Source organism: Chelonia mydas, chromosome 4 (assembly GCF_015237465.2).
Source record: "Chelonia mydas isolate rCheMyd1 chromosome 4, rCheMyd1.pri.v2, whole genome shotgun sequence".
NCBI classification, from domain to species: domain Eukaryota; kingdom Metazoa; phylum Chordata; order Testudines; family Cheloniidae; genus Chelonia; species Chelonia mydas.
In genome coordinates this window covers 22,965,548-22,992,403 of record NC_057852.1, presented here as the reverse complement: position 1 = coordinate 22,992,403, position 26,856 = coordinate 22,965,548, and the positions used below count along the sequence as shown (strand labels likewise).

Below are 26,856 nucleotides of genomic sequence, written 5' to 3'. Positions count from 1 at the left end.
CCATTCTGTATATTTTTATTTAAAATTGCAGAATTTTCCCCCTTTTTTTGTCTTTTAAGCAGGACTTTCATTGCAAAATTGATTAACATTCCCAGGCTTCTGCAATTTAAAAACATTATAAAATTATTGGGGCACTTCAATTTGTTATAAGCAGCTCAGTTTAGAGGTGATCATGATTCTGGTCACACGCAATGTATACAAGTAATTTAAAATCATGACAGAGCCTTAGATTTTTTTAAAAAAGAAATTCAGATTAAAATAATCATTTTTCTGGGCATGTCTGGAGTCAGCTATTAAAAATAACTGGGCTACTTTATATTTTTAAGAGCGCTTTTATCTTCTATCCTTCATAAACAAGAAAACAAGGGATACCACACAGAAGAAGAACCAGTGCTGTTATTATGGAATTTGTTTTTCTAATGGAGGTTATATGAAAATCCATAGGGTATTTGTATTGCTCTGAATATGCTTTTTGCATGGTTTGAAAACAAGTTTACATAATGTTCCTTCAAGTGTATTTATGGGGTGGAATAGGGTAAAAGCCCTTTTAGCACAATAGACTTGATCCTCCTCTCTTCTGCGGGGCTTGCTTCACTGTGAATTATGGGAGACAAGCTCGTGCACTTACTCGCACGTGAGTGTAGCCTGTTTTTCAAAGCTATGTGTTGATCTGCACCACATATCTCATGCAGGATCAAGCCCCAAAGTTACCTGAGCTGTAAACATTAACTTATGTTTGAATAATTTTGCAGCATAATTTTCAGGTATAGAAAATGCCTATTTACAAATAAGCGTCTAAGGGCCTGATCCTGAAATGGGAGCTGCAAATGTGGACCTTAATACCTGAGTAGCACCATAAGAGAATCAGTTGGGAGTAAGGAACTGCAAGCACAAAACCTTCTCCAGGATCTGGGTCCTAGAATCCAAATATGGCATTTAACACTGTTACTAAGAAATGTACATTGGAATATTGGAGCCACAGTGAGTACTGGTAATTTTGCTGTTTGTTTTTGCCTTAAAAAGTAATTCTCCCCTGGTAATCAGACATATAAACCATTCTGACTATTCTTATTGCAACAAATATTCTATCTAGCTTTTACACAATAATTCTTCTTACAACATTCTGCTTGTCTGATGTCCTCAGTACTAGGCACCATATTAGAAATCAGTTATACACTATGGCTGGACTTCCTGTGATATGGAGCTAAAAATACCAAAAATACCCACTGTGTACTCACTATTGGGAGCGTAACAGGGTTGGGCTGACTCCTGGGCTCCCCCTTGTGGCCAAAGGGGCCTCTGTGGCACGCTGTTTTTCTTTCTGCTCTCGAGGCCCCCTTAACAACTGCACATGAGCTTCTCTCTGGTAAACACCAACCCTGGCTGGGGCCAGTTTAATAACAGAAATAGCTCTTAACGTTCCTCTGGGTCCCAAAATAAAGTCCATCACCACACAAAAATCACAGCTGGAGCTCTTTCTTTTTCTCACAGCCCATCTTCCCTGCTCGTCCTAGCTGAAGATAACCTTTTAGGCCCAAACTCCATCCAGGTTTCCACACTGGAGCCTCTTGCTGTTTGGGCTTCTCTCATCTCCAACACCCTTGGTCTCTGGATCTTCGCTACAGGAGCCCCTCACACTGTCTGTAGTCTCTTACAGTTTTCTGAGGTTCTCCCCTTTATTGCAGCCTCCCACTGCTCTTTGTAGAATTATCATCTTGATCTCTGAGCCAGGAGTGACTCATTTTGTAATCAGGATTGGTTAGCTTCAGCCCTTCTGCCCTTAACGGGTGAGTCACTTTGTAACAGGGAGACTGATCCCAAGAGAAACTTTTGGATTAGAGAGAGAGCATTACAGTGCAGGGAAATGCTCACAAGATAGTTTAATTTTGTTAAAAAATATGCTCGTTCAAATCATCCATGACTCATTGTGGTGCATACTCTATTATTTTGATGAGATGTAATTGAATCAGAAGTTCCACTTGCAAAATAATAAGGCACATTAATCAAATTCTCACTGAGGTACTACACAGCTAATGAATTCAACACAATCTCTACAATATCAGAATTCTAACATTTCGGATGATTCTAAGACGACATCTAAAAATTACAAACTATAGTAGTACAAGGGCCCTATTTGAAATATCAACTAATTTATGTTTAGCAAATTGCAGGTAATAATCTGTAATTTTTAAGAAGACCAATTCCTACTTGTAATATCTCTTCTCTTATAACTGTTAATTTGACTAGAACTCCAGGACCGGTGTAGTGGTCCCTCGCTCTACAGTAGGTATGGAAGCCACACTGCCTCACTGTAGGGGCAATAGTCTTTGGGCTCGAGTCGCCTGGGCGGGATCCGTCTAACAAAAGCAACCATAAAATAATAGTCCAGGCTCCTGTCCCCAACCCAGGGTGGGGCATGCCAACGTCGTCTTTAGCCCTCAGCCCACTCAGCTGGGGCTGACACCAATTAACAGTCTGAAGCCCCTGCCCTCTGGTGGGGCCGGGTTAGCAGCAGGCTATCGCCTATGCCTCCAGGTCGAGGCAGCCAGCAAATATACATCATCTGTAGCTCTCGCCCTTTGGGCAGGGCAGAGCAGGGAGCAGGCTTCAGCCTAAGCTGGGGTTTAGGCAGCCAGCAAGCACACAGTCAATAGGCTCTAGCCCTTTTGGCGAGGCAGAGCAGGGAGCAGGCTTAGCCTGGGCTTTGGGCTCAGGCAACCAGCAAACCCATACAGTCTCAGGGTTCAGGTAGGGGTGAGCGCTCACACAGTCTCGGGGGCTCCAAAAGGGGTTGAGCACCCAGCAGGTAGTCTAGGGTGCTGACAGTGGTGTTCAGGGAGCACAGGCCTCCTGGCCTAAGGTGAGGAGTCTGCCACCCTGGGGTTTGTGGGGCAGGGTGATGCGGGCCTGCCCTACTCCACCGTATCCCAGCCCAGGGCCCTAGCAGTGACAGAGAGGTCTGCCACTGGGCCAGTGGGGATCCAGCCGCAACACACTGACCTAGAAGCGGTCAGCCCTGTACCCAGCCAGTCGTCAGCTGCCCCTGGGCTACTTTCTACCTCCCCAAGGTTTAGTACCTGGGTATCCACCAGTCCTCGGGCTCCTCTGGGTAGACAGCCGACGGTAGTCCTGGTAACCCCTCATCTGGGTCCGTCTCTGCCGGGGGCAGGGTGTGGCAGAGCGTAGATTCAGCTCCTGGGAGCCGCAGCAGGCGTCCGTCTAGTCTGCTTGCTCCCACTCAACTGAGCTGCAGGGTCCTCCCTTTATACTTCCTTTCCCACCCCGGTCTTTCTGGCAAGGGGGGCGGGGCAGGTTTGGCTCCACCCACCAAGGGGAGTACAGTGGTCCCTCACTCTCAAGTCCAGAGGGAGGCCACTCTGCCTTACTACACCGGCCAACAGAAATTCTGGAATTCTCTCAGCAGACCATTGTGACTCCCAGCTTCAAAACTCATAGCAGTCAAAGTCAGACTAGCAGCTGTTTTTTTTCTTTTACTATTTAAGGCTGCAAAAGCAGCAGTTTTTTGAGGATCGGAGTTTCCCTTTTAAGAATTTCAAATGAAGTTGACAATAACTTGACAATTTCACAAGAGAATAAATATGATCTTCTGGTTACTTTTAGTGAGTTTTAATGTACAGGAATTTAATCCAGTAAATCTAAGGAAAGACTAAAAGCATAATTGTTCTGATTTCTTAAAGTGTTAAAAGGTAAGGTTTGTTATTTTAACATTTAGAGTTAAGCAGATAGACCATCTTCAACCAACACCTAATCACAAGAGATGTCTTCCTATAACCACTTTGTAGCATTGTTAATCTGCTGTTTATATAGGAATCTGTCCTTGTTTACCCAGTTCGGCTCATCCTCCTGCCACGCAGTAGGATACTGCAGATAGGACATGTACTGCTGGTACTGCCATTCCATGTGCATGTCCTCTGGGTACTCTGCTTCCTATTGAGACCCTGTGGAATAGCTACTCAGTCTTTCCCCATAATACAGTGATGCCAATAGCGTTAGCAGCATGTTAAGTGTCTTGCATGCATATTTCATCCAACTGCGTTGCAGAAAAACACCATGTAAACTCAGTTCAACCAATTTTATTGTTACTCGGTCAGATAGTGTGTCATGAACAGCTACAAAAACACAGCTCTACTTTTTCCAAGGAGTAAATCTCATATGTATTATAGGCCTGATCCAAAGCCCTTCGAAGTCAATGGCACTCTGTCCACTAACTTCAATCTGGTTTCAATTAAGTCATTTAGGCCCAGGTTTGCCAAGGTATTTAGGTGTTGCTGTGCTCAGAATTGTAATGCCTAACTGATTTAGGAGCCTACATTTTTTAAAGGATTTAGACACTTCAGAAGATTTAGTCTTTTGAAAATGAGACAGGCTCCTAAATCAGTCAGGCAATGCTGAGCATAGCAACTCCTAAATGCCTTTAAAAATCTGGGCGTAAATGACTTAATTTCAAAGCTCAGTGAATGCTGAATTCCATGCTGTGAGGTGCCAGCACACATCAAGATCTCATTTATTCCTGTTACAACATGGCTCTGAAAACAATCTGAGTTGACTGTGGTTACAAGCATTAGTGTTCGTTATTTGCCGACCATCAACAGCTCCGGTCATTTGGAATTAATTCAGATTACACAGTTTTTAACTAGAAGTAAAAGAGAAGATCAAATTGTACATAATAAGAACAAGAAGTGAGAGAAGTTCATATTCTCTGTAGCTATATTAGTAAACGTTAATTGAAAGTAAGTGTGACAAAGGGTTAAGCACCATGCTAAGACATATTCTAACATGCACACAGAACGGGCTCACTAATATCTGTGGTGGCCTTTTGGTGGCTCCGCAGTAAACACTAGTTATTTTAACCATCTGGAAAACCAAATGAATTTGTCCTTGATGCGGCGCAATTGGGATTCTTTTGCTTCTGTAAAAATTGCCTCAGTGTGATAATTGGCCATATGAAGTGATCCACAGTAAAAAGGCTTGATCTCCAAGTAATGACAGCATCCCAAATGATGTTAAGGAATCAGCAACTGAAGTGTAAAGAACATGATATCCTGCATGCCAGTTCCCAAAGGCAATTAGAACCATTAAGCTGCTAAATGCATAATCCTCTCCCTCCTCATCCCAATTAATTTTTATTACTTCTAAGTAAGTGCACTAGTTTTTTCCTTTATGTTACAGTACATAAATAATATTCAAGTTGTAAATATCCAATATTTGTATGACTTACCAGAACGATGGTGATGCTGTTCTTCTAGGAATTCCAAATCAAGCATAAGGTCATCTTCATCCAACTCACAGGAACCCAAGTTATTCAGAACATCCTGTACATGAAAGCAAAGCAAGAGTTTAAAAAGATCAGCCTCTAACACTGAACCAGGGTACTGGGAGCTATCAAACCTAGGTGATACATCAATGGTTAGATTCAAAAATTAACAACAGGAAAGCTCTTTGAATTAATAGTCTCTGCAATACTGTGTACAACTTCAAACTACCTTCACTTTTAAGTTGTAGCAATGGTGAAACTGAATGAGAAATTAAGTACGCTGCAGGACGACAGTGTCTTATGCTAGCTTTCCCCCCTGCCGCCTCTTGTGATAAGACACACATTCATACAACCATGGATGACCAGTTTTTGGTACGCCTCCACATGCTGTGTCCTTCCATATGCACCTTACTTAAATAGCCCTATTGACATCAGCAGGATTATTTGTGGAGAAAGGTGCTACTCAGCCTGAGTAAGGGGATGAGAACCTGGCCCACAGACTGGATAAAAACATTAGGCCAAATTCTGCTCTCATTTAAATCCAGAGGGCCAGATGATCTCACCTGCAATTAACAGAGCTATACCTGGAAGAAAAATACTAAAATCTGGACCTAGTTTAGCAGAATAAAAATTGGCCCTATGGCTGAACTGAGCTACAGAAAAATTAAATGAACTAATAACCTAAATAAAAATTTGCCACTTCCTTTTGGCACTCTTCTTACAGGATCATGAGTATTTATATTTACATCAAAATGTGACTATTGCTATCTGTAAAATTCTGATTTTGTTCTTGTAATATCTTCTCACAGGAATATCTTTTTTGTGTTTCGGCAAAACTAAAGATGAAGCATAAAAAAACCAGAACAACAGTAGTTTTATCTCCAATTTAAATTAGGACTACTTATTCATGTTTTGATTTTCATACCAACAATCAATATATATTTATTGTCCTATTTATATAAGATACAAATATTGGGAAACTTAGGATAAAAAAGGAATTCGGGCAGAACTAAAACCACTCACAATCTGGTAAATATTTTTGTGGGTGGGCAAAGACCAAGTGAGAAAGTCAGGATCTGGGATTTGGTTACATCATTTCCCTTAGTTATTGTTTTCTTTCAAGATTTTCATATTGATTTTTGTTGTATGTTTCAGCTGCAAGTCGATATTCAGGATTTGAGAGACACAACACTTTTAGAAGTCATCAAGGTGAAAACCAAATTCGGGAAGTAGGACATAATAGCGCAATCTGTTGGCATCATGCTTCTGCCCCCAACACCCATCTCCATGTAGTTCAACTAAAGAACCAGTTTCTGAGAAGACCAAAAGGACTGTGGATCGAGTCCTGAAGGGACATCTGCACCCATGTAAATCTTAAATGTACTGCCTAGAACGCCTCCAAAATGTGTCTCTACCATTTAGAAAGAGGCCAAGTGAACATACTGGTGGTGTAGCCAGTGGAGAGCCAGACAATTCATATTCACTTGGGTGGACTCCAGTTGGAGGGGTACAGTTTGCGTTGTCTGGTATTCTGCTGTTCCCATACCCTATGTCAGCCAACTGTGGGATACTAAGGTTAGAGGCAAATTGTTGAAATTAGCTACTCCCAGAAGCACCTGAAATGTTGCTTAAAAACATAGTGAATAATCTTGCATTTTGACTCTGTGTATTTAATCTTGCGTGTCATTATTTACAATGAGAAGTATATGGGGGAAAACAGATTGATTTGAAAAAAGAAGGAGAGAAAAAAGGTGATCGAGGATACATTCAACTCCAGGCACTATTACATTTAGTATGACTAGGATAAAGCCAGACCATTCAGTTACTTGTTTAGTTGATAATATATTCTTCTAAATGAAGACAACATTTTTGCAAGAAGTGCCATATTAGTGAATCTATGCCAGACAACATAATAGGCCCAATTCTGCATTTCTTTTTTAATCCATGCTCAGACAAAACTCCCACTGAGGTCAACAGCAACTGTGCTAGTCTCTGAAGCACTGCAGTACTGGGTCCAATGTATTTGCAATATGGGCCCAATTAAAGCCCATTGAAATCAATAGATATACTCACACTGACTTCAACAGGCTTTTTGGTTCAGGCCCTATTTTCCTTAGGAATGTCACATTGTTATTCTACTGCACCAGCTCATTCATCATAAGGCTAAATGTCATACAGTAGAGATCAATGTACTTTATAATAGACAGAGCAAAATAAATACAGAGAAACACATACACACAGAAGATTGGCCCAGGTACTTGATGGCTTTCATGGCAAATCATTAGAGACACAATGTGCGTGAGGTAATATCTTTTATTGGACCAACCTCTCCTCGTGAGAGAGACATGCTTTTGAGCTTACACGGAGATCTTCTTCAGGTCTGGTAAATGTACTCAGTATGTCACAGCTAAATACAAAGTGAAATAGATTGTTTAGCATAAGTAGCTAACACATATTTCAAGGGACCATTCAAGGTGAAGTGACCCATTCACTTCTCCAGTCATAATGGGGAAAGGGTGGGGGGGAAAGCTGGGGGTGAGGAAGGTAGTATGTTATAGACTGTTGCAATAAGCCATAGATCCAGTGTATCTATTCAGTCCCTGATTTTTAGTGTCTAGCAAAGTTACGAATTTAAGCTTCCAGAATCATCTTTTGAAGATGTTGTACATGTTTCCTTTGAGGATTAGAACAGAGGTCAGATTTAGAGTGATCGCTTTAAGAAAAGTGTTCATCCACAGGTGAAATGGGTTTTTTGTCTTATTTTTCTGTGTAGGTTCATTCGAGAGCATGGTGATTGTCTTGGGGCATTTAGTGCACTGGAGGAGGAACACCACAAGTTGTGATAGCATGTGTAGGATCCAGAGATCTTGAAAGATGTGTTGTGTGGGGTGTTGATCATTGTAGCCGTGGAAATACACCTACAGGTTTTGCATCTGTTGTTCTGGCAGGGCCTGGTGCCGCTTTGAATGTGTGTGTCCTGGCCTATGTGGAGCTTGCTTCTGATGATGAGCTTGAAGTTTTGGGGGGTTGTTTGAAGGCCAAAAGTGCAGGCTCAGGAAAGATTCCTTTCAGGATGGGTCCCCATCAAATATGTGTTATAACTGTTTGATGATACTCTGTGTGGTTCCAGTGTGGGGTGATAGGTGACAATTAGGGGTATGTGGTTGGAGTGGGTTTGATACCACTATTGAATCAGGCTCTCTTGGGGTATTTGGGTGGCCTGTTCCATGATGCCATCTTTTTTTTCTGGTGGAGTGTCATTGTTTGGTGAAGGTGGCTTTAAGTTTGTTAAGGTGTGTATCCTGGACTTTCTCCTCTGAACATGTTCTGGGGTATCTGAATGCCTGGCTGTAGATAACAGATTTCTTCTTGGTGTGTTTGGGGTGGTTACTAGATCTGTGAAGGTAGGTGTGGTGATCCGTGGGTTTCTTGTATATAGCTGTCTGCAGGGTTTCATTGTTTAAACTGATTGTGGTGTCCAGGGAGTTGATGCTAATGTGGGAATAGTGCAGAGAGAGTTTAAAGGAAGGGTAGTGGTTGCTGAAGTTGTGGTGGAAATCTATGAGAGAGTTTAGGTCATCTGTCCAGAGGATGAAAATATCATCATTTTATCTCAGGTATATCATTGGTTTCATGGTGCATTTGTCCAGAAATTCTTCTTCAAGGAGGCCCATGGAGAGATTGGCATATTGGGGAGCCATCCTAGTGTCTGTGGCTGTTCCCATGGTTTGTTGTTGCACATAAAATTATTATGGGTGAGGATGAAATAGACGAGTTTGGCAATGTGTTTGGGGTGGGTATCTGAGGATTGTCCATTATCTTGTAACTTCTTGCCGCCTGCAGAGATGCCATCGTTGTGACGGATGTTGGTGTATAGGGAAGTGACAATGATAATGTTGAGGGAGAATGACAATATTGTGGCGTTTCTGGAGGAAGTCTGTTGTGTCCTGGAGGAAGCTGGCCCTTTGTCCAGTGAGTGGTTTGAGGATAGTTTCTCTGAGTCCTAATATTCCTTCAGTAAGAGTGCTGTGGCCAGATATGATAGGTTTACCATAATTAATTCACTCTTTATGTTACTTCTAATCATTTCACAGTACTCTTTCTCCACATATATTGCTCCTCTCATTCCCAGCACAAGACAAGATCCTTAAACGCAAATCAGTCCTTTAAACTCAATTAGGCATTATCTTCTAGAAACATGGTATCTGTAGTACAAGGACTTCTGCCTCCCTCTCCTTATAGTGGTCTGTAGCGGCGCGGTCACCCCACTCCAGTGTGGAAGGGGTTAAAAACAGCCCTAGGAAAGGGCGGCCCTGGGGAGCCAATTAGGAGTGGGCTTGAGGCAGCCAGTCAGGGCCGGAATGGAAGTATAAGAAGGCCTAAGGGAGGAGCTGGGTCACAGTCTCTCTCCAGCCTTAGAGGGAGAAGGACTTAGCTGCCTAGGAATAGGGTATTTGAAGCAGAGCAGGGCTGGGGAAAGGCAAGAGGAGCAAGAGAGCTCGTGCCTGGCAACTCCCCAGGCTGAGGCCTTGATAAAGGCCTGTGCAGGTACTGGGAGGTGCAGCCCGGGAATAGGCAGAAGCATCTGGTCCAACCCCCTTGCCGATGATGAGTGGCCACTACAGACTGCAGTTTGCCCCAGTGAGAACGGGCTAGATGACGACTGGCAGTAGCCACTGAGGCAAGGTGGAGGGGGTTCCCCTGAGAGGGAAGACCGAGAGAGTTTGGGTAATGCTGGGGCAGAACCCCAAAGGAAGGGGCACCGGGGTCCGGGAGGGACATGGGGGGGCCTGAGGCAGGTGAGACACTGGCCAGCAGAGGGCACTCCAAGGCTGGAAAAGAGCTAATTCCCAGACGACCAGCAGGAGGCGCCGCGCCAGTGAGTCTTCGACCCTGTCACATGGTCCTTCGCAGCAGCCACAATTATCAGCCTACTTCATCGGCTGAGAGCAGAAGCTAATTGTTAATGCTGTACCTACATTTACAGATCCCAGGGGTTTAAAGTGACAACAGAGGAGTATGGAAACCTTCACTTAATCAAGAATAGGTATTGTACAGAAGGAAAATAAATATCATGCAACCATTACAATTACCTGAAACAGAAGAACATCTTGTTCCCTTTACCTGAATGTTAAATGTTTAACTCATATGGCTGCTGGTACGTCTGCCTCATAATTACTATTTATTTTCCTCGTGCTGACAAATGTAGAGTTTGCTACATGAGTTTTGTGCTATGCAGTGCCAAGCACAAAAATAAAAATAATGAAAAAGCTGTTACATGGATTTACTGTACTATGTTACTGGACACTAATGTGGATGTAAACTCACTCCGAGCCCCAGAACTGTATTGTTACAAACCAGAAAATACTAGCCTAAAAAAACCTTGCACGCTATTAAATTGAAAGAAAAAAGGAGGAAATATTGCAGCTGATCACAAAACACACATCACTTGATGCTAGACATTGTTAACACATTTAAATAGTTGTTGGAACTCATTAAAAATTGGAGACTGAAAATCCCACTGGAGTAGGGGTGGGCAAACTTTTTGGCCCTAGTGCCACATCGCGTACAGAAATTGTATGGAGGGCCAGGTAGGGAAGGCTGGGGGAGGCTATGCCTCCCCAAACAGTGAGGCGTGGCTTGGCCCCCACCCCCATTCCAGCCCCCCAGAACTCCCACCCCCATCCAACTCCCCCTGCTTCCCACCCCTGACTACCCCCGGGACTCCTGCTCCCTACCCCTTGACCGCCCCCCTGCGTCCTCCCCGCCCCATCCAACCCTCCCTGCTCTCCCCGCCCTACGTTACCTGTGGGGTGGGGGAAAGAGGGGCTCAGTCCTTTCCCCTGCTCGTTTGGCTGCTCTCCCTGGCAGTCGAGCAGGGCTCGCTCTCTGTCTGGGCTTGGCTGCTGGGGACAGGGGCCAAGCATGCTGGAGGTGGAGTGTGGCCCTGGTTTTCTCTTCCCCCGTCCCCGGCAGAAGGGCCCAGGCTCCTTAACCACCCCCCTGCAACCTCCCCTTCTCCTCGCCTCCCCCCCAGAACTCCCGCTGACCGCACTGCCCTGGATGCCCAGGTCTGGCCGCACTACAGCCGTGCTGCCCAGCCGGAGCTGCGTTCACACTGCCGAGGTGCTGGGGGAACTGTGACTGCAAGGGAGGCAGGGAGGGGCCAGGGACTAGCCTCCACCCCGCTCACCACACTGCTGGGGAGTTGGGCTGGCTCCTCCGCAAGCCTTTCCTGACCCCGCTCCCTGGCAGGAGCTCGGGGGCCAGAGAGAAGGGTCCTGCAGGACGGATGTGGCCCGCGGGCCATAGTTTGCCCCCCTCTGCACTAGAGGTATGTAGACATCTTGCAACACCGAAATACATTTTAACATCTTTTCCTTATGGACACTTGTGAAAATTTTACCCCTGGACCTTTCAGAAATTCAAAGATCACAGACTGGTATGACAAAAATATTAAAACTTGGCTGTCTATCACTATTATTATTTGCATTGCACGAGGGGCACCAATCAAAGATTAGGACCAATTGTGCAAAGTTATATACAGACACACGATGAAAAGGGAACCTAAATAGAAGTGGGCTAAAGTTCTTTTAGATACCGTAGTTTGAACACTTTTATCAAAAATGATATTGAAGTACCCTGTAGCATATCTGCAAGATACAGTGATTCAGTACTGTTCACACACAATGTTTTTTTTAAAAAGTTGTAGTAACAAACTTTAAAAGACTACAAGAACAATCCATGCAGTTCTTAAAAAGCATCTTAAAGTATTTAATGACAAAAGCTGGTTAATATATTGCATATGTTAAAAGGAAAAAACCAAACAACAACAATGTATGAACTTGAATAAGCAGTCCAGAATGCATTTGACAAACATCTTAAATCACATAAAATGAGAACACAAAACTCAATAATCCCCTAGCCCAAAGACAGCAGCTAATCTGTTGGTGTCCGCAGCAAATATGTTGAGATGGCATTAATACATCCTAAGTATAAAATAAAACGTGAAATTGCAGCCAGATTCTGTTTCAGACTTTAAAAATGCCCATGCTCCATTTATGGGGGTACCTAGTGAATATATACTATGTGCTAACCTCACATCTCAAAGGGACATTCTGCAGTATCATGGTTTTACTAACGTAATTATATAAAGCCAAAGTCATGCATAATGGAAAATGGAGCACAGAATCATCATAGTTTATGGCTGAGGAGTATATCAAAATAAATGCAGCACTAAAAGAGTGAACTTTTACAAAACAAATATTCATAACTGCAGCAAGTATATCTGATTATAGACATTAAATTGGGACATTTAGAACCTAGATCAACTGGGGGCATTTAATTCGCACTGGTTTTACACAATCATGCTAAACAAGAATTCTTACATGCAGTGTTGTCAGAGCCGCGTCAGTCCCAGGAAGGGACTAGAAAGACAATGTGGGTGAGGTAATATATTTATTGGATTAACTTTTGCTGGTGAAAGAGACAAGCTTTTGAGTTTACACAGAGTTCTTCTTCAGATCTCTCTCACCAACAGAAGTTGGTCCAATACAACATATTACCTCAACCATATTGTCTCTCTAAGAGTTTGTGTAAAACTTCGGTCACAGAGACCCCCTTGGGACTGTTACCTGATGTGCTGAAACTACCTCTGAGCCCGTTTTCCCTGTCAGCTTGAGACTCCAGAGCCCTGTCTTGTTGAGCCAGACACACTAGTTTGCAACAACACAGACCCAGGTCTGGTCCACGCCCCCAAAACGTCAGGCCTTAACTGAAAACCACTCAGCAGGTTACCTATCTCCAGCACCCAGTCACCCAGTTCCCAATGGGATCCAAAACCCAAATAAATCCATTTTACTCTGTATAAAGCTTATAGAGGGTAAACTCATGAATTGTCCGCCCTCTATAACACTGATAGAGAGATATGCACAGTTGTTTGCTCCCACAGGTATTAATCACTTACTTGGGTTAATTAATAAACAAAAGTGATGTTATTAAGTATAAAAAGTAGGATTTAAGTGGTTTCAAGTAATAACCGACAGAACAAAGTAAGTTACCAAGCAAAATAAAACAAAACATGCAAGTCTAAGCCTAATACATTTAAGAAACTGAATACAGGTAAATCTCACCCTCAGAGATGTTCCAATACTCTTCTTTCACAGACTAGACTCCTTCTTAGTCTGGGCCCAATCCTTTCCCCGGTACAGTTCTTGTTAGTTCCAGCTCAGGTGGTAACTAGGGGATTTCTCATGACTGGCAGCATTTTTGTTCTGTTCCACCCCCGTTATATCTTTGGCACATTTGGTACATTCATACAATTAGGATGAACACACTCAGTAGATCAAAAGCTTTGTAATGATACCTTACAAGAGACCTTTTGCATGAAGCATATTCCAGTTACATTATATTCACACTCATTAGCATATTTCCATAAAACATATGGAATGCAACGTCATAGAGTTCTTATAGCATTTGTAGGAACTTCAGGCCTTGCCTGTGCTTATAAACATGACCTACTGAGAGAAAGTCCTTTGAAGCTTAGCTAGGGTCCAGATCAACACCATGTAGAAAATGAGACTGCAAACTCCCACAAGGGTCTCCTTGCAGATCCTTCTGTGAGGGACATGGGCTCCTCACTCAAAGGATTTGTACCCCAGAAACAGTGTCTCAGGGGATCCATCTGCATGAAGGCCTTCTGTGATAGTTTCTGAACCCCTAAATCTTCTCTTGTGCTAATCAATCCCCCACTGATCACTGCATATCACCAAGTGCTGATCTAACCATCACAGAAACAACTACTGCAAGTACATGTTGCAAGCAGTTCTCCACTCAAAACTCATCCTATTCATCCTAGTCAACACGAATGACATACAAACACACACACACACACACACACAAACACACACACTCCCCAACCAGCCTGTGATGGAGAAACAATGAACTAGAACTGTAGTAGTAAAGAATGAGGAGTATCACCCAGGTAAAAGCAGCATGACATAGGCAAGCCACTACCTTGGCTCCAATAAAAAAGGGGTAACGCTCCCATGCAGCTTCTCCCACCTCTCGCACTGGAGCTCAAGGTAAGAGTTGCTTCGGGAGATAGTGAGCACCTGTGGGACTGTGGAGCTCCACAGCATCATAGGGTTAGGCTGAACTCCAAGATGGGGAGCTTCTTCATTTACATTCCGATCACGTTAACTTGTTTGCTTCCCTGTTATCGTCACAGACCTTTGAGGAAAAACTCTTGCTGATAATATTTTTTTCCAGCCAGTCATTTCTCAAGAACGTAAAATCGGACACAAGAGCATACCCAACAGGGCAGATAACATGTAAGCACATCAGTAACGATCCCAGTGCCACCCTACAGGCATTTTTGATAAAGGTTGGGAAGGGAAATAGACACACAGTGAGGAGAAGTGACTTGCCCAAGGTGACACAGCAGGTCTGCACCTGAGCAGTGAATGGAAGCCTGCTATCCTGATTTCTACTCCTGCACCATATCCATTAGATTATGCAACCCTGAGAACTCCCTTTTTTGGTGCAGGGAACAGAAGTTCTAGATTTATTTATTATTTTTTTTAAACTTTAAGATTTTTTAACCTTCCCCATCATGGTCAATTATGTCCCAGGAGAGGAATAACACTAGTTAAAAAAAAAAAAAAAAAACCACGCAAAAGAGGCCTTAACTGTACTTTAATTCAATCCTGTGTTTCAATGCTTTGTTATGTTAAGAAAAAGAAATGAAACCTCTCACCAATGTTCTAGGGAAATGCTGATTGTCTATTAATGCTGACGTATAATTTATTTATTCCAGAAGGCCTAATCATTTTGTGCAGAGACAAGCTCTCCAACAAAAAAAGTTTAATAAAATTCTCCACTGACTTTTGATCTCAGAAGCTTAAAAAGAACTTTCCTACCTCCATGTCTCTGTTTTGCATTTGAATTTTCCCTCCTTCTTCAGTTAGAATGGGGCTAAAATTAATAAGTGCTTTAGTTTATCAACTTCAGTTTATCTCTAGCCATTCCTTATGCCAGAACATCTGTTTCTCCATAACAGTACCAATAATTTCAGCACAGCTCTGGGCATACTGTTGGTTCAGTAATTACTGCAGTGAGACACCCAATAGCAAGCCAATCACTGAAGTCCACATTCAGTCCTCATTTGGGTAGAACTCATATTTGACCCAGCAATACTGGATTTGGAAGGCTGTAGGCTGGGATTTTCAAACCCATTACTATTTTAGGACTAAGGACTTGTCTACACTGTGCCACACTCTGGACTACAGGGGTGTGAACTGCAGAACCGCGCCAAAGTGGTGCAACCTAAGTGCCCTGTGGATACAAAAAGTTACTTAGGGTATATGTCTACACTGCAATTAAAAATCTGTGGCTAGCCCATGCCAGCTGACTCAGGCTTGCAGGGCTTAGGCTGTGGGGCTGTTTAACCACAGTGTAGTCTTCCATTGTTGGCATGGGTTGGAGCCTGGGCTCTAGGACCCTGCAAGGTGGGAGGGTCCCAGAGCTCGGGCTACAGCCCAAGCCGGAATGTCTACATCTCAATTAAACAGCCCTGCAGCTCAAGCCACATGAGCCTGAGTCAGCTGGCACAGGCCAGCCATGGATGTCTAATTACAGTGTAGACATACCCTTAGTTTGCATTAATGTAGTCCTCTTTCAAACAGTATGGGGCGTCCACATGAGGCAGTTCGATCACAACACTTTGGTGCACGATGCAGTTCACACTCTCATAGTCCACACTGTGGCACAGTGTAGACATGGCCACTATTACAGTAGTATCTGAGCACCTCACAACCTTTAATGCATTTATCCTCGCGACAGTCCGAAGATGTATGCAGGTATTACCATCCATATTTTACAAATGGGGAACTGAGGCACAGAGAAGTGAAGTGACTTGTCCAAGGTCACACACGAAGTCTGTGGCATAACAGGGAATTCAACTCAGGTCTCCCAGTCTGATGCCCTAACCAGTGGGCATTCCTTCCTCTCCTAAGGGAGTTTTACTCTTCAGTGGGAGAACAGGTATACCAACCCTGAGCACTTCAGAAAACCTGTCTATATTTTTATCTCTTTTGTCATGTCCTACAAAAATAGTGTCTCTAGCCATCTTTAACAATGTTCTTAGTAATGTAGCCAGAGCAGGGAGGAAGGCAGAGTGTCCATATTACTTAGTAGGTAGCTAAGGAAGGAGACATACATGTGCATGGACCTATTCAGTCACTCTTCTGCTTGTGTCTCCTGAGAAAGATCTAGGTATTTGCTGTCTAGGTATTTTGGTGGAGGGGTTCATGTTCTGTAATTTAATTATTTACAGACGTGTCACTTCTGATAACTTTAAAAAGTTTCTCTTACAGTTTCTTACTTATGGATGTTAGATTAGGTATTTTGTTTCTAGCTCTAACAGGATAAACTGGTATAGTTATTTAGGCAAATGGATAGCCAATAATTTAAAATAATGGTGTATTAGTATTTTGGATAAAATGGCCCCCATACATGCCTCAGTTCAGACTACTTCTCAACAGCCATCTTAACGTACATAATCAGAATGGAGTATACATTCAAAAATATTTCTAGGTATCTGAAGGCCTTGCCTATTCATTTGGAACTAATTTTTAATTGTTATTGAAAATTCTGTACAACAAGAGAAATTATCCAACTGTCCTTTTTTCATCCTATTGATAGAGGTCACATCCAAAGTTCTTTGACTTCAATAGGTTTTAGATCAGGTCCAGGCTTCTTAAACTAAGAAATATTAGCTAAAGATGGTTTCATTCTAGCAAGGGCTACATGCAGTGATTTTTGAAGACAGCTGAGTATTGGACAAGTGGCTCCCTGCAGCCAGTAGGTCTTTTGAAAGCTTTGGCCAAGTTACTTAATACAGTGTGTTTTCTCAAATGTTTTTGCCAGATGACATTAAGGTAATACAGGGCTTAAAGCCAAACACAATTCTAAAACAAAGATTACAAGCTTTTCGGGACAAGGCCTGTCTTATTAGTAAGTGATTGTACAGTGCCTAACACAAAGGAGCCATCTCTGATTGGAGCCATTAAGCATTCCTGAATTACAAATGATAAATAATTCCTTCTGTAGAGAAGCACTCTGGACCCATCAATTACTGACCCCGTTTCCAATTTACACATTTTATTATGGACATACAAAAGTCGCTATTATTATAATTGCACTCATTTAAAATTAATATTTTATTTATAGATGATGAACACAGCCCACGTATAAGTGCACAAATATTCATCAAACATATTAATATAATAATCTTATTTAATTCCCAAATAACCAGTGAACTAAATAAAACCACACACAAAATCAAGTCAACATAATTTACAAACTCAGGCAGAATGAAGCAATTTAGGACTGGATATCCACAAATAGTACTGTATATGAGACTCAGATTTGCACTTCACTTTAGTAGACCAATCTGAAAATTATAAAAATTCCAAATGAAACTATTACTTTGTTACAATTTTATCTTCAATCTGAGTTTCGTAGACTTCATACTCCTAAAACAACATGGTTAAAAGCATACAATGATGTCCTAATGGTGGCGGACACAGATTCTCTGTCTTTACTGGTGTCTTTGGCATTTCTAGAAGCATTCAGCAATGCAGCTAAGTGCAGTCCATTCTGATTGCTTTTCAGCTGGTTACTTTCTTTCACATTAGTGCTGGTGTCTACGGGGAGATTTAGGTCTGATCAATTTTGTTCTCAAAACAAGTGGGCTTTGTTCTGTTACCGTTGCGTGTGTGTGTGTTGTGTGAATGTATGCACACACACACACACACACAGAGCTGTTGGACCTGTCATCCTTCAGTATGATCCAAGGTTCTTTTATGTAGATGACACAGATTGCCATCTAATTATAGCAATACCATAACAGTCTTGACTATTGTTTGGGTGATATTAAGCATTTCAATAGCAAGCAATTTAATGAAGCAACATCCATTTAACAGCTGAAGTTTAACTACTTTTTCATAGAGATCTGCTGCGCATCACTCTGCTTCTGACAGTTAACTTTGGTTATATGTTAATATGACTTTACCATCCTGGAACATGAAGACCTGGGTTATAACATTACATTCTGATTTTTTTTTTTTTTTTTTTGGTAAGCATTTTGCATATGTAATCAATAAGGCTTCTGTGTATTATCGACATAATACTGTCAGATTGAGACCTTTGCTCGATAAAAAGATAATGGAGAGGTAAATTAATACTTTGTTCTAAAATCAATTTTTGCATTTCTTTATTTTTGTTTCTTCCATTAAGAGACTGCTGCTGATAGAACACTCATTGCTGTCAGAGGTCTTACTGAATCTGGATTATCTGATCACATTGATATCCTTCTGAAATCTCTTGTTTGATTTCAAGCAAAATACTTTATTCTTCAGAAATCAAAACTCCCACAGACATCCATGGGACTCTGAAGCACATCAGGAATGATGTGATTGAGACTATAGGACCAGATTTTCAAAGGTCTTTAAGCATCTACTGGGATTTTCAAAAGTGCCTCAGTGAGTTGGGTGCCTGAATCCCATTGATTTCAATGGTAGGAAAATTTCCTGGACTTTAACCAGTCTTAGGAGCCTAAGTGCCTAATTTCCTTTTGAAAATGGGACTTGGACCCATTCTAAAATTTTCCCTGAGCTCAGAAATATTTTGACATATATGTAGGTACCCAGAGTATCTTTCCAGTTATTTTTCTTGGGTTCTTGTTTCTGCACACAGATTTTCTGCACACAGATTCCCTAATATACATTGGAGATTCTAGGCTTTTCTGTTTATGGCCTTTGATTATGGAACTGGCTTCTCACATTCAGAAAAATTACTGACTCCGTTACTGAAAGTAAAAAGAATTACAGACTGAATGCTGGCACTAAACAAAGAGTATTGTATTATATTATTACTATAAAATTCAGCTTGTGGATATTAATTGTAAAATAAATTATCAATGCAAATGAGACAAACCAGGGCAAGAGCTGAAGCACAGCTTTCTGTCTGTGCTGGGGGAAAATGTGGAGGATACTATTTGGGGATAAAATTTTCAAGGGTGGGGAGAAGACTCTCTGGAGAGAGTAAATGGGTTCTTGTCAAAAAAATGTACAGACAGCAGAACACACATCTATTTATATGTCGTTGTAATTTATGTGGTGCCAGAAAATAAGATTAGAATTAATCATTTATAGTTAAGGTCTGAAATTGTTTGCAGGGATTGCTATCAGCTAGTACTTCATCAAGACTGTAACCAGCTAAGAAATGTGGCACACAATCTGCATTAGGAAAAAATCTGACACACACTAAAAGGAAAATATTAAGCTATTTAAAGGATTATTAATACTGAGAATCATAACTGAATAATTCATGGACATAATGAAGTAGTTCCCTTTCTGCCCTCTCACACATACTTCAAAAAGAAAATAAAAATACAAATAACACAGTAAACAGAAAGAATATTTAAAAACGCAGAATACTTTGCCAACATTCTACAAATCTCTGTATCTAATGTAAAGCTTTTGGATATCTTTTATATACCATGAGCAGCTTCCTCTTCTGAATAGAGCCATCCAATAATCATATTATTTCTTAGTGGTATATGAGATACTCTAAAAAGGAAACAATAAATCTTGTAATAGTTGGTAAGCAAATTTTCTATGGTCGACTAACATGCGGAAACAATTTATACAGTAAATGAGTGTGAACTTAAGACCAATGAAGAAGAAATTCCAAAACTACCTGTGAAAGGAATTGCCTAAATACATGGCTTAGAGTCATCTTAACTTCTGTTCATATCTGTTTTCACCTGTGATTTGCCTGTATAATGGTAATGCATTATTTTCTGTTTTATTCTCCTATCTCCCCTATGATTTTGTTTGTTCTTTGGACGACTACTGCACTTTAAATGGAAGATTCCATTGAGCCAAAATCTAAAGTTCTTTTTCTTGAGTGGTTACAGTTAATTCAAATTATTCCATCTAATGTGTGCTACTTTGCATTTGTCAATGCTAAATTTAATCTTCCATGGTGCTCCCCATTCACCTCACCCATCACAGACCACGTCACTGAATTGAATGGGAAATTTTACCACTGGATTCAATAGACGGAGGAGCAGGCCCTAAATATAAGGAATATTAATCTATAACTCATTTTGAGAGAGACCTTTTGCTTTTTATGGACATGGAGTTTATGTGCGGGCAACTCCAAGGAATCAGGCAAATAGTTAAGTCTATTTTATGTTCTCATTAGTATCTTCAAAAAGATTCCTGGTTCCAGTCAATCCATAGTTAAGAATCAGGTCTTGACAGAGCTGATCAAGACACCAATCACATAAGACTGCATTAATCATGGAGCATCAAGCTAAAAGCAATGTTAACATCATTACAGTGATGTGTGTACTGCTGTGTGCCAACAAGATTGAGATTTGACTCCTATCCCCCATAAATAAGAAAAATGAAAATTCAGTCAGAAAAGAACTGTTTCAAGCCACATTCTAAGATGATTCCAGAGCACTTGAGCTTTTTTATTGTGCTTCTTTTAAAAATCACAACAATCACATTCTTTGTGGTATCAAAGGTAAAGTAAACCCTTTTCATGCATAAATCTGGGTCTGCTAAATATTTTCAGCTACAAAGTCACAGGAGACACTGGGATAGTTTCTTTGGCACCTAACTGCCACTTCAGCCAACTAAATCCCAGCATCAGACCTCAATGACCCGCTCAGCTGCCCTCGCAGGAGCCTAAACTTGCTTGGTGCTTATTTTTTTTCAGTAAATATTTCCTCAAGTGCATATGTTTCTGCCTCTGAACATGTGCACTGCAGCCCCGCACCAGGTGTCCAGACACCTAAGCCCCAGAGCAATTCATGAACCGGTGGAAGATGGAGGAAAGCCTATCATTCCTGTGGGGCCTGATTTGTTAAGTGTACTCAGAGCTTGCCTACTGCATCAGACCAGTATAGATGAGCTTATATAAAAGGGGGCAGGGCTGAGGGAGCCCCACGTCAAACTATCCCATAGCCCAGTGGCTAGAGCGCTCATCTGAGAGATGGCAGATCCCTATTCAAATCCCCTCTCCCCTCAGGTAGAGAGGGGGATTTGAGCTGAGGTTCTCTCACATCTCAGGTGAATACTCTAACCATTGAGCTAAAAGTTTGAGGGGAGAGGTCCCCGTCCCGTGACTTTTTGCAAAAACGGCAGAGGAACCTGTCGTGAATGTGAGGGGAGGGGTGGCCACCTTTCTGTACACAGAACTATGGAATCCCTCCTGGCTGGAGGCAGGGCCCTTTCACCTGTGGAGGGTTGGGAAGCTGGGATGGCCTCGCTGGCACCTGACCAAAGTGACCAATGAGGAGACAAGATACTTTCAAAGCTGCAGAAGGGGAAACAAAGGGTCTGTCTGTCTGTCTGTGGGATGCTTTTGCCGGGAACAGACAGGAATGCAGCTCAGAATTCCTGTAAAAAGTTAGTAAATAATCTAGCTAGAAATGCTTTTGATTTCTTTTGTTTAATGGCTGGTAAAATAGCTGTGCTGAATGGAATGTATATTCCTGTTTTTGTGTCTTTTTGTAACTTAAGGTTTTGCCTAGAGGGATTCTCTAGGTTTTGAATCTGATTACCCTGTAAGGTATTTACCATCCTGATTTTTTACAGAGGTGATTCTTTTACTTTTCCTTTAATTAAAATTCTTCTTTTAAGATCCTGATTGCTTTTTCATTGTTCTTAAGATCCAAGGGTTTGGGTCTGTGTTCACCTATGCAAATTGGTGAGGATTTTTATCAAGCCTTCCCCAGGAAAGGGGGTGTAGGGCTTGGGGGGATATTTTGGGGGGAAGATGTCTCCAAGTGGGCTCTTTCCCTGTTCTTTATTTAACACGTTTGGTGGTGGCAGCATAGGGTTCAAGGACAAGGCAAAGTTTGAGGAAGTTTTTAACCTAAGCTGGTAAGAATAAGCTTAGGGGGTCTTTCATGCAGGTCCCCACATCTGTACCCTAGAGTTCAGAATGGGGAAGGAACCTTGACAGCACCTAATTCAAAGATACATTTTACAGTTGAGAATCTCAAGCAGAGGGAGGCACCTCCCTGCAGCCCTGAGGTAGGTGCCTATCTCGGAGAGAGGAGCAGGGCTTAGCATATACCCACATGTCTTGTCTTGGCATTTTCTATTAGCTACCTTAGGCAAGGAGCCGCCTAGCATGCTGGTTTTTACGAATCCCATTCTAAGGTGCAGGTTTCAGAGTAGCAGCCGTGTTAGTCTGTATTCACAAAAAGAAAAGGAGTACTTGTAGCACCTTAGAGACTACCTAATTCTAAGGTGCCTCTCTCTTCCAATTCATTATATAGAGAGCCTAGGCGCCTAGGCACCAAACTCGGGTATGGTGAATTCGAATGATTTTCTTGGTGCCTAAAAGTCTGTTTCTTTTGTGAATCTAGCCCTCACTTCTTACTTTGATAACAACAAACCACATAAGAATGCAGTCAAAGGCTCAGATTCTTTGAAAAACCACACAGTGAAGTTTAAAATGATCAAATAAAACCTGGTTTAATTGCTTTTCTACCATAAGAAGGAATACATCAGCAGCATGTAATTTGCTTTGTGGATCAGTTAATGTTTTTACAGCTGTCGTAATATGTAACGCACCATGCATGTGCATAAGTAAAGTTATTACCATATGGGTTGGAAAAAAATTTCCACATGTATAGTGCCAAGTTTCACATCCAAAGACAAAACAAGCTCCTTCAGTATTCTCCATCCCGCATTTTGACAGAATACAATCTTAACTGCAGACTTCTATGTAAGGTACATTTATACTGGAAGTTTGTGGACCACAGATAATCTAAAAGATTATTCCAAGGATTGGTCAGCCAAGCAAAACAACTTAGGCCAAATATGTCTCTTTTCTACTAAACATTCTGCCAGTTCAGACTGGCTGCCATTAGGAGCATTTTGTTGTCTGCAAAATAAATGGCCATGAAGCGACAGTATATCACACCTGCTTTTTGGACAGGACATGCCTAGAGATGGTGACCTATTCACATCAAACAGGTTTTTGATGATTTTTTTCCTATTTGTTGTTTAGAATTTGTTCATTACTGGAAATTAATGAACAAATGTTTCATGGGCAAACTTCAGTCTCTGCACTGCTTATAAACTATATTTGCCATGTGTGTTTGATCTGTCACCCTAGTAACAGGGTATTCTATCTGATCCCTAATTGGCTGAGTGAAACTATAACAAGGATGAGGGTGACATGATTAAGTCTCTTAGAGAGAGCGTGTAAACCATGTGTGAAGTCAGAAATTAGGCCTGCCAGATTAGAGAATTTTTAGGACGTACACATATTTTTCTTTATTTATTCAATTAGACTATTGTAAAATTGTATGCTGGACCACAGTTGAAATGAATCGGCATTGTAATTGTATGTAACGTTCCAAACACGAGAGGTACAGTCAGATTCTTGTCTGGATTATTTAATGTCTCCTGTTTCAGGGCTCTAGCCAAGGGCTGCATGTGATCCTATCAGTGAGGGATATAGTCATGTATCCTTGTCCATCCTAGTGATCGTGTAAGTGCCAAGACTATGTCTCATGGTTTTGGGAACTCAGTTCTTCCCTGTGATGATGCCATATTCTCGTTGAACACCATACGGATCATGGAACACCAGCTGCATTTATTGAATTTTCTGTCATGGTAACCAAGAAATTAGCAGATGTAGTGTGCGCGCACCTGCACAGAGCTAGCTGGGAAGGTTGTGGTCGAATACACCTAAAAGCAAAGTCAGGGCTTCAGCCAGTAATCTGGGCAACATTTATACAAAGATATCTGGGGTTTTTTCAATTGTCTTAATTGGAAGAGAGAGTGAAACAGAACTATCTTTTACTGCCGAACAGCATACACAATGAAAAAGGGACGGAACGGTGACTCTGGGTCGGGGATGTCTGGCAAAGAGGACACATTTAGGTCCCATGGAGACAACTGAGACAATCTTAACATAGGCACCACCCGCACAGCTCATTGTCACAACCTGTCATCAATTCTAGTGGCAAACCATGGCCATCCACTTTCAAGAAAGAGCATTCTTTTTTGGACAAACTGACAGGGCAAACTTCTGCTACTACTGATTATCAAATCACTTTGATTTAGCAAACAAATTAAATTTTCACTATGTGACCCAGAATCCATTTTCCACAAACATCCATACAAACACAACTTTTTTTCACATGAATATTTGTGAGATGCAAATATAACAAAGGGGTGTGGATATGGCAGATCAAAGTTCAGTGGCTAATTCACAAAAAAATATTTTCAAATAGTTTGCTCATTTCTAAACATGTCATTTGCAGTACTGCAACTAGTAGCTGGTGAATGTGGACCTAAGGCTGAATTCACAGTGATTTTTTTCTGTAAGAGAAAACAGCATCTGAACCTAACGAGTATGTATAGAATATTGTACAGTCTTCTACACGTGTTTAAATTCATACAATTCCTTCCCCCTGAAAACTGGCAAAAGGAAGAGCCTCTCGCTCTCCCTTCACCCCGCCTCCACAATAAGTAATTGAATGCTGAGACTTCTGTTTTTAATGCTAGTTTCTAGTCTGTAACATTGTTTGCTTTCTTGGTTATAAATTACTGAAAACAGTGGCTTGTACATGAAACTGCAAGTGACCCTTGACTACAGCATTGTTAATGCAATACCATAATAGATATGCTGTTGCTAATATTATTTGAATTCTGTTTCCATGGTAACTTGGACCTATAACAGTTTCACTGGTAAACAGGGGTTTAAATCATTCTTTCAGAAAGGGTTTTGCTCAAATGTCAGATTTTTTTTCCCCCAGCACATATTTTCCCTAGCTTCTCTTTTAAATTCTTTGTTCGTATAAGGGAGGACACAAAAATGCTGGTGCAGAAAAAGTTCAGCTGCTAATGCTAACTGTAGGAAGAAGCAGCGAAGTGGGAACTTGAGGAATCAAAGTATCCTATGCACACTTCCCATGACATCAGTGGCAGCAATATAGAATGCAATACAGCAATGTTTGCCCCCAAAGAGTTATTTAAATTAGAAATCTTGTACCAAGATTGGAAAGCAACAACCCCCAGTCCCTGAGTTTTTGTAACACATATTACAGGCTTTGTTACTGTTACCCATCGCTTGAAATTAACATAGTTTTCACTATCAATTTACTCTTTTCTTTCTGTCAAATATTTATGTACTTAGGATACAACAACAGTGCAGCTGGGAAGGGCGATTCCCAGCCAGTTAGACGTACACACACTAACTCTGCTGCCACAGTGCTATATTTACATGGAGCTCCAGAGCCTGATACCATTCTACTTACCAGGCTATACCCTCTTACTCTGTATTTCTTGAGAAGGTGAAACGGCTGGTTCAATTTGTCTTCAGCTATTTCTGTTGACTTGTACGGCTTTGCAGTTTAAGTGGTACCTGCAATATTTCTTTGAGTGATCCAATTCTTTCCATCTCCTTAATGGGCATAAAATATTTTTAAACAAAAATATGCTGTTTCTTTGTCTTTTTCTATTATAGGGGTGTTAAGTGAAAATACCCATTCACCTAATAAGCAAATTACATCCCTTGCTGAAGGCTCTGTAGATTGCTACAAAATAACATATACTGTATCTAGTCATTCAGTTAGTCATTTTGTTCACAATTCTAACTGTCAAAAAGATGAATATGCTACCTACGTAAAAGCGGTTACGGGTAGCTTTTTATACTAACTGAGAGGTGTACTGTCCTTAGCATGAGATATTTAGATTTAGCTACACTAGAAAGTATTCCTAATCCCTATTTCTCAAAATAATGTTTATATATCTGCATCACAGAAAGCAAGGTAAGGTCACCATTTTATTTATTTATTTACCCAAATGAGTTATTAACTCAAAAATTCTTCAAGGTCATGGAAATACTGACAGGTTTTTGTGCAATTCCCAACCAAGAAGGAAGGATTGCCACTGTAATGATTTTTTTTACTTGCCAATAATCCCCAACAGCCTAATTTAGGAGCGTGGAATGCAGCCCTCTGGTACTAATTGGAATAATATTTTAATATAATTGTCTAGAGCTCGCCAATTTTTAGCTGTCATTGAATCCGATACATTACTTATTATTTGCTAACAGTAGTGTGCTCAGTGTATACTGCCTCTAGGCCAAAAAAATTTACAGCATAAATCGACAATCAACAACACACACATACTGGATAGGTTTCTCATAGTATCTATTGTCATGCACCCATTGCTAAATGAAAATCTTTTGGTTTAAACATATTAGGATTTGCAACTCAGCTTACAGCATGTTGCTTTTCTTCTATGTTCAAATTATGCACTACATTTAGGCCCTGATTTTCAGAGGTGCTGAGAACCCACAGTTCACACATAATAAAAGGCTTTAATCTCACCGTTCAGTTAATCTGAATTGACTGTATCCCCAGGGATGAATCCTTAATGGCAAATCAGTTGGGAGATGATCTGTTGACAACAGATTTTCAGCATAGTAGCTTAATGCTGAAATTTTCATTTTAAGAAAACAATCATCTGTTC

General features: G+C 41.2%; 1 protein-coding gene and 1 long non-coding RNA gene across 16 annotated transcripts in view; one reads left to right on the top strand and one right to left on the bottom strand.

Annotated features, from left to right (window-relative positions):
* Window positions 1-26,856, bottom strand: part of CCSER1 (coiled-coil serine rich protein 1) — a 1,152,782-nt gene that overhangs the window by 875,496 nt on the left and 250,430 nt on the right. For all 15 annotated transcript variants that reach the window (XR_006290310.1, XM_043545151.1, XM_043545153.1 and 12 more), the window contains one exon: window positions 5,240-5,333. Coding sequence is in view for 14 of the 15 variants with exons in the window: in XM_043545151.1 (XP_043401086.1) it covers window positions 5,240-5,333 (94 nt within the window). In the remaining variant the exon portion in view is untranslated. The remainder of the gene's footprint in view (window positions 1-5,239; window positions 5,334-26,856) is intronic.
* On the top strand, window positions 8,795-21,683 carry LOC122465446. The gene is made up of 3 exons (XR_006290313.1): window positions 8,795-8,808; window positions 14,562-14,564; window positions 21,550-21,683. It is a non-coding gene; the product is annotated as an uncharacterized LOC122465446 (long non-coding RNA).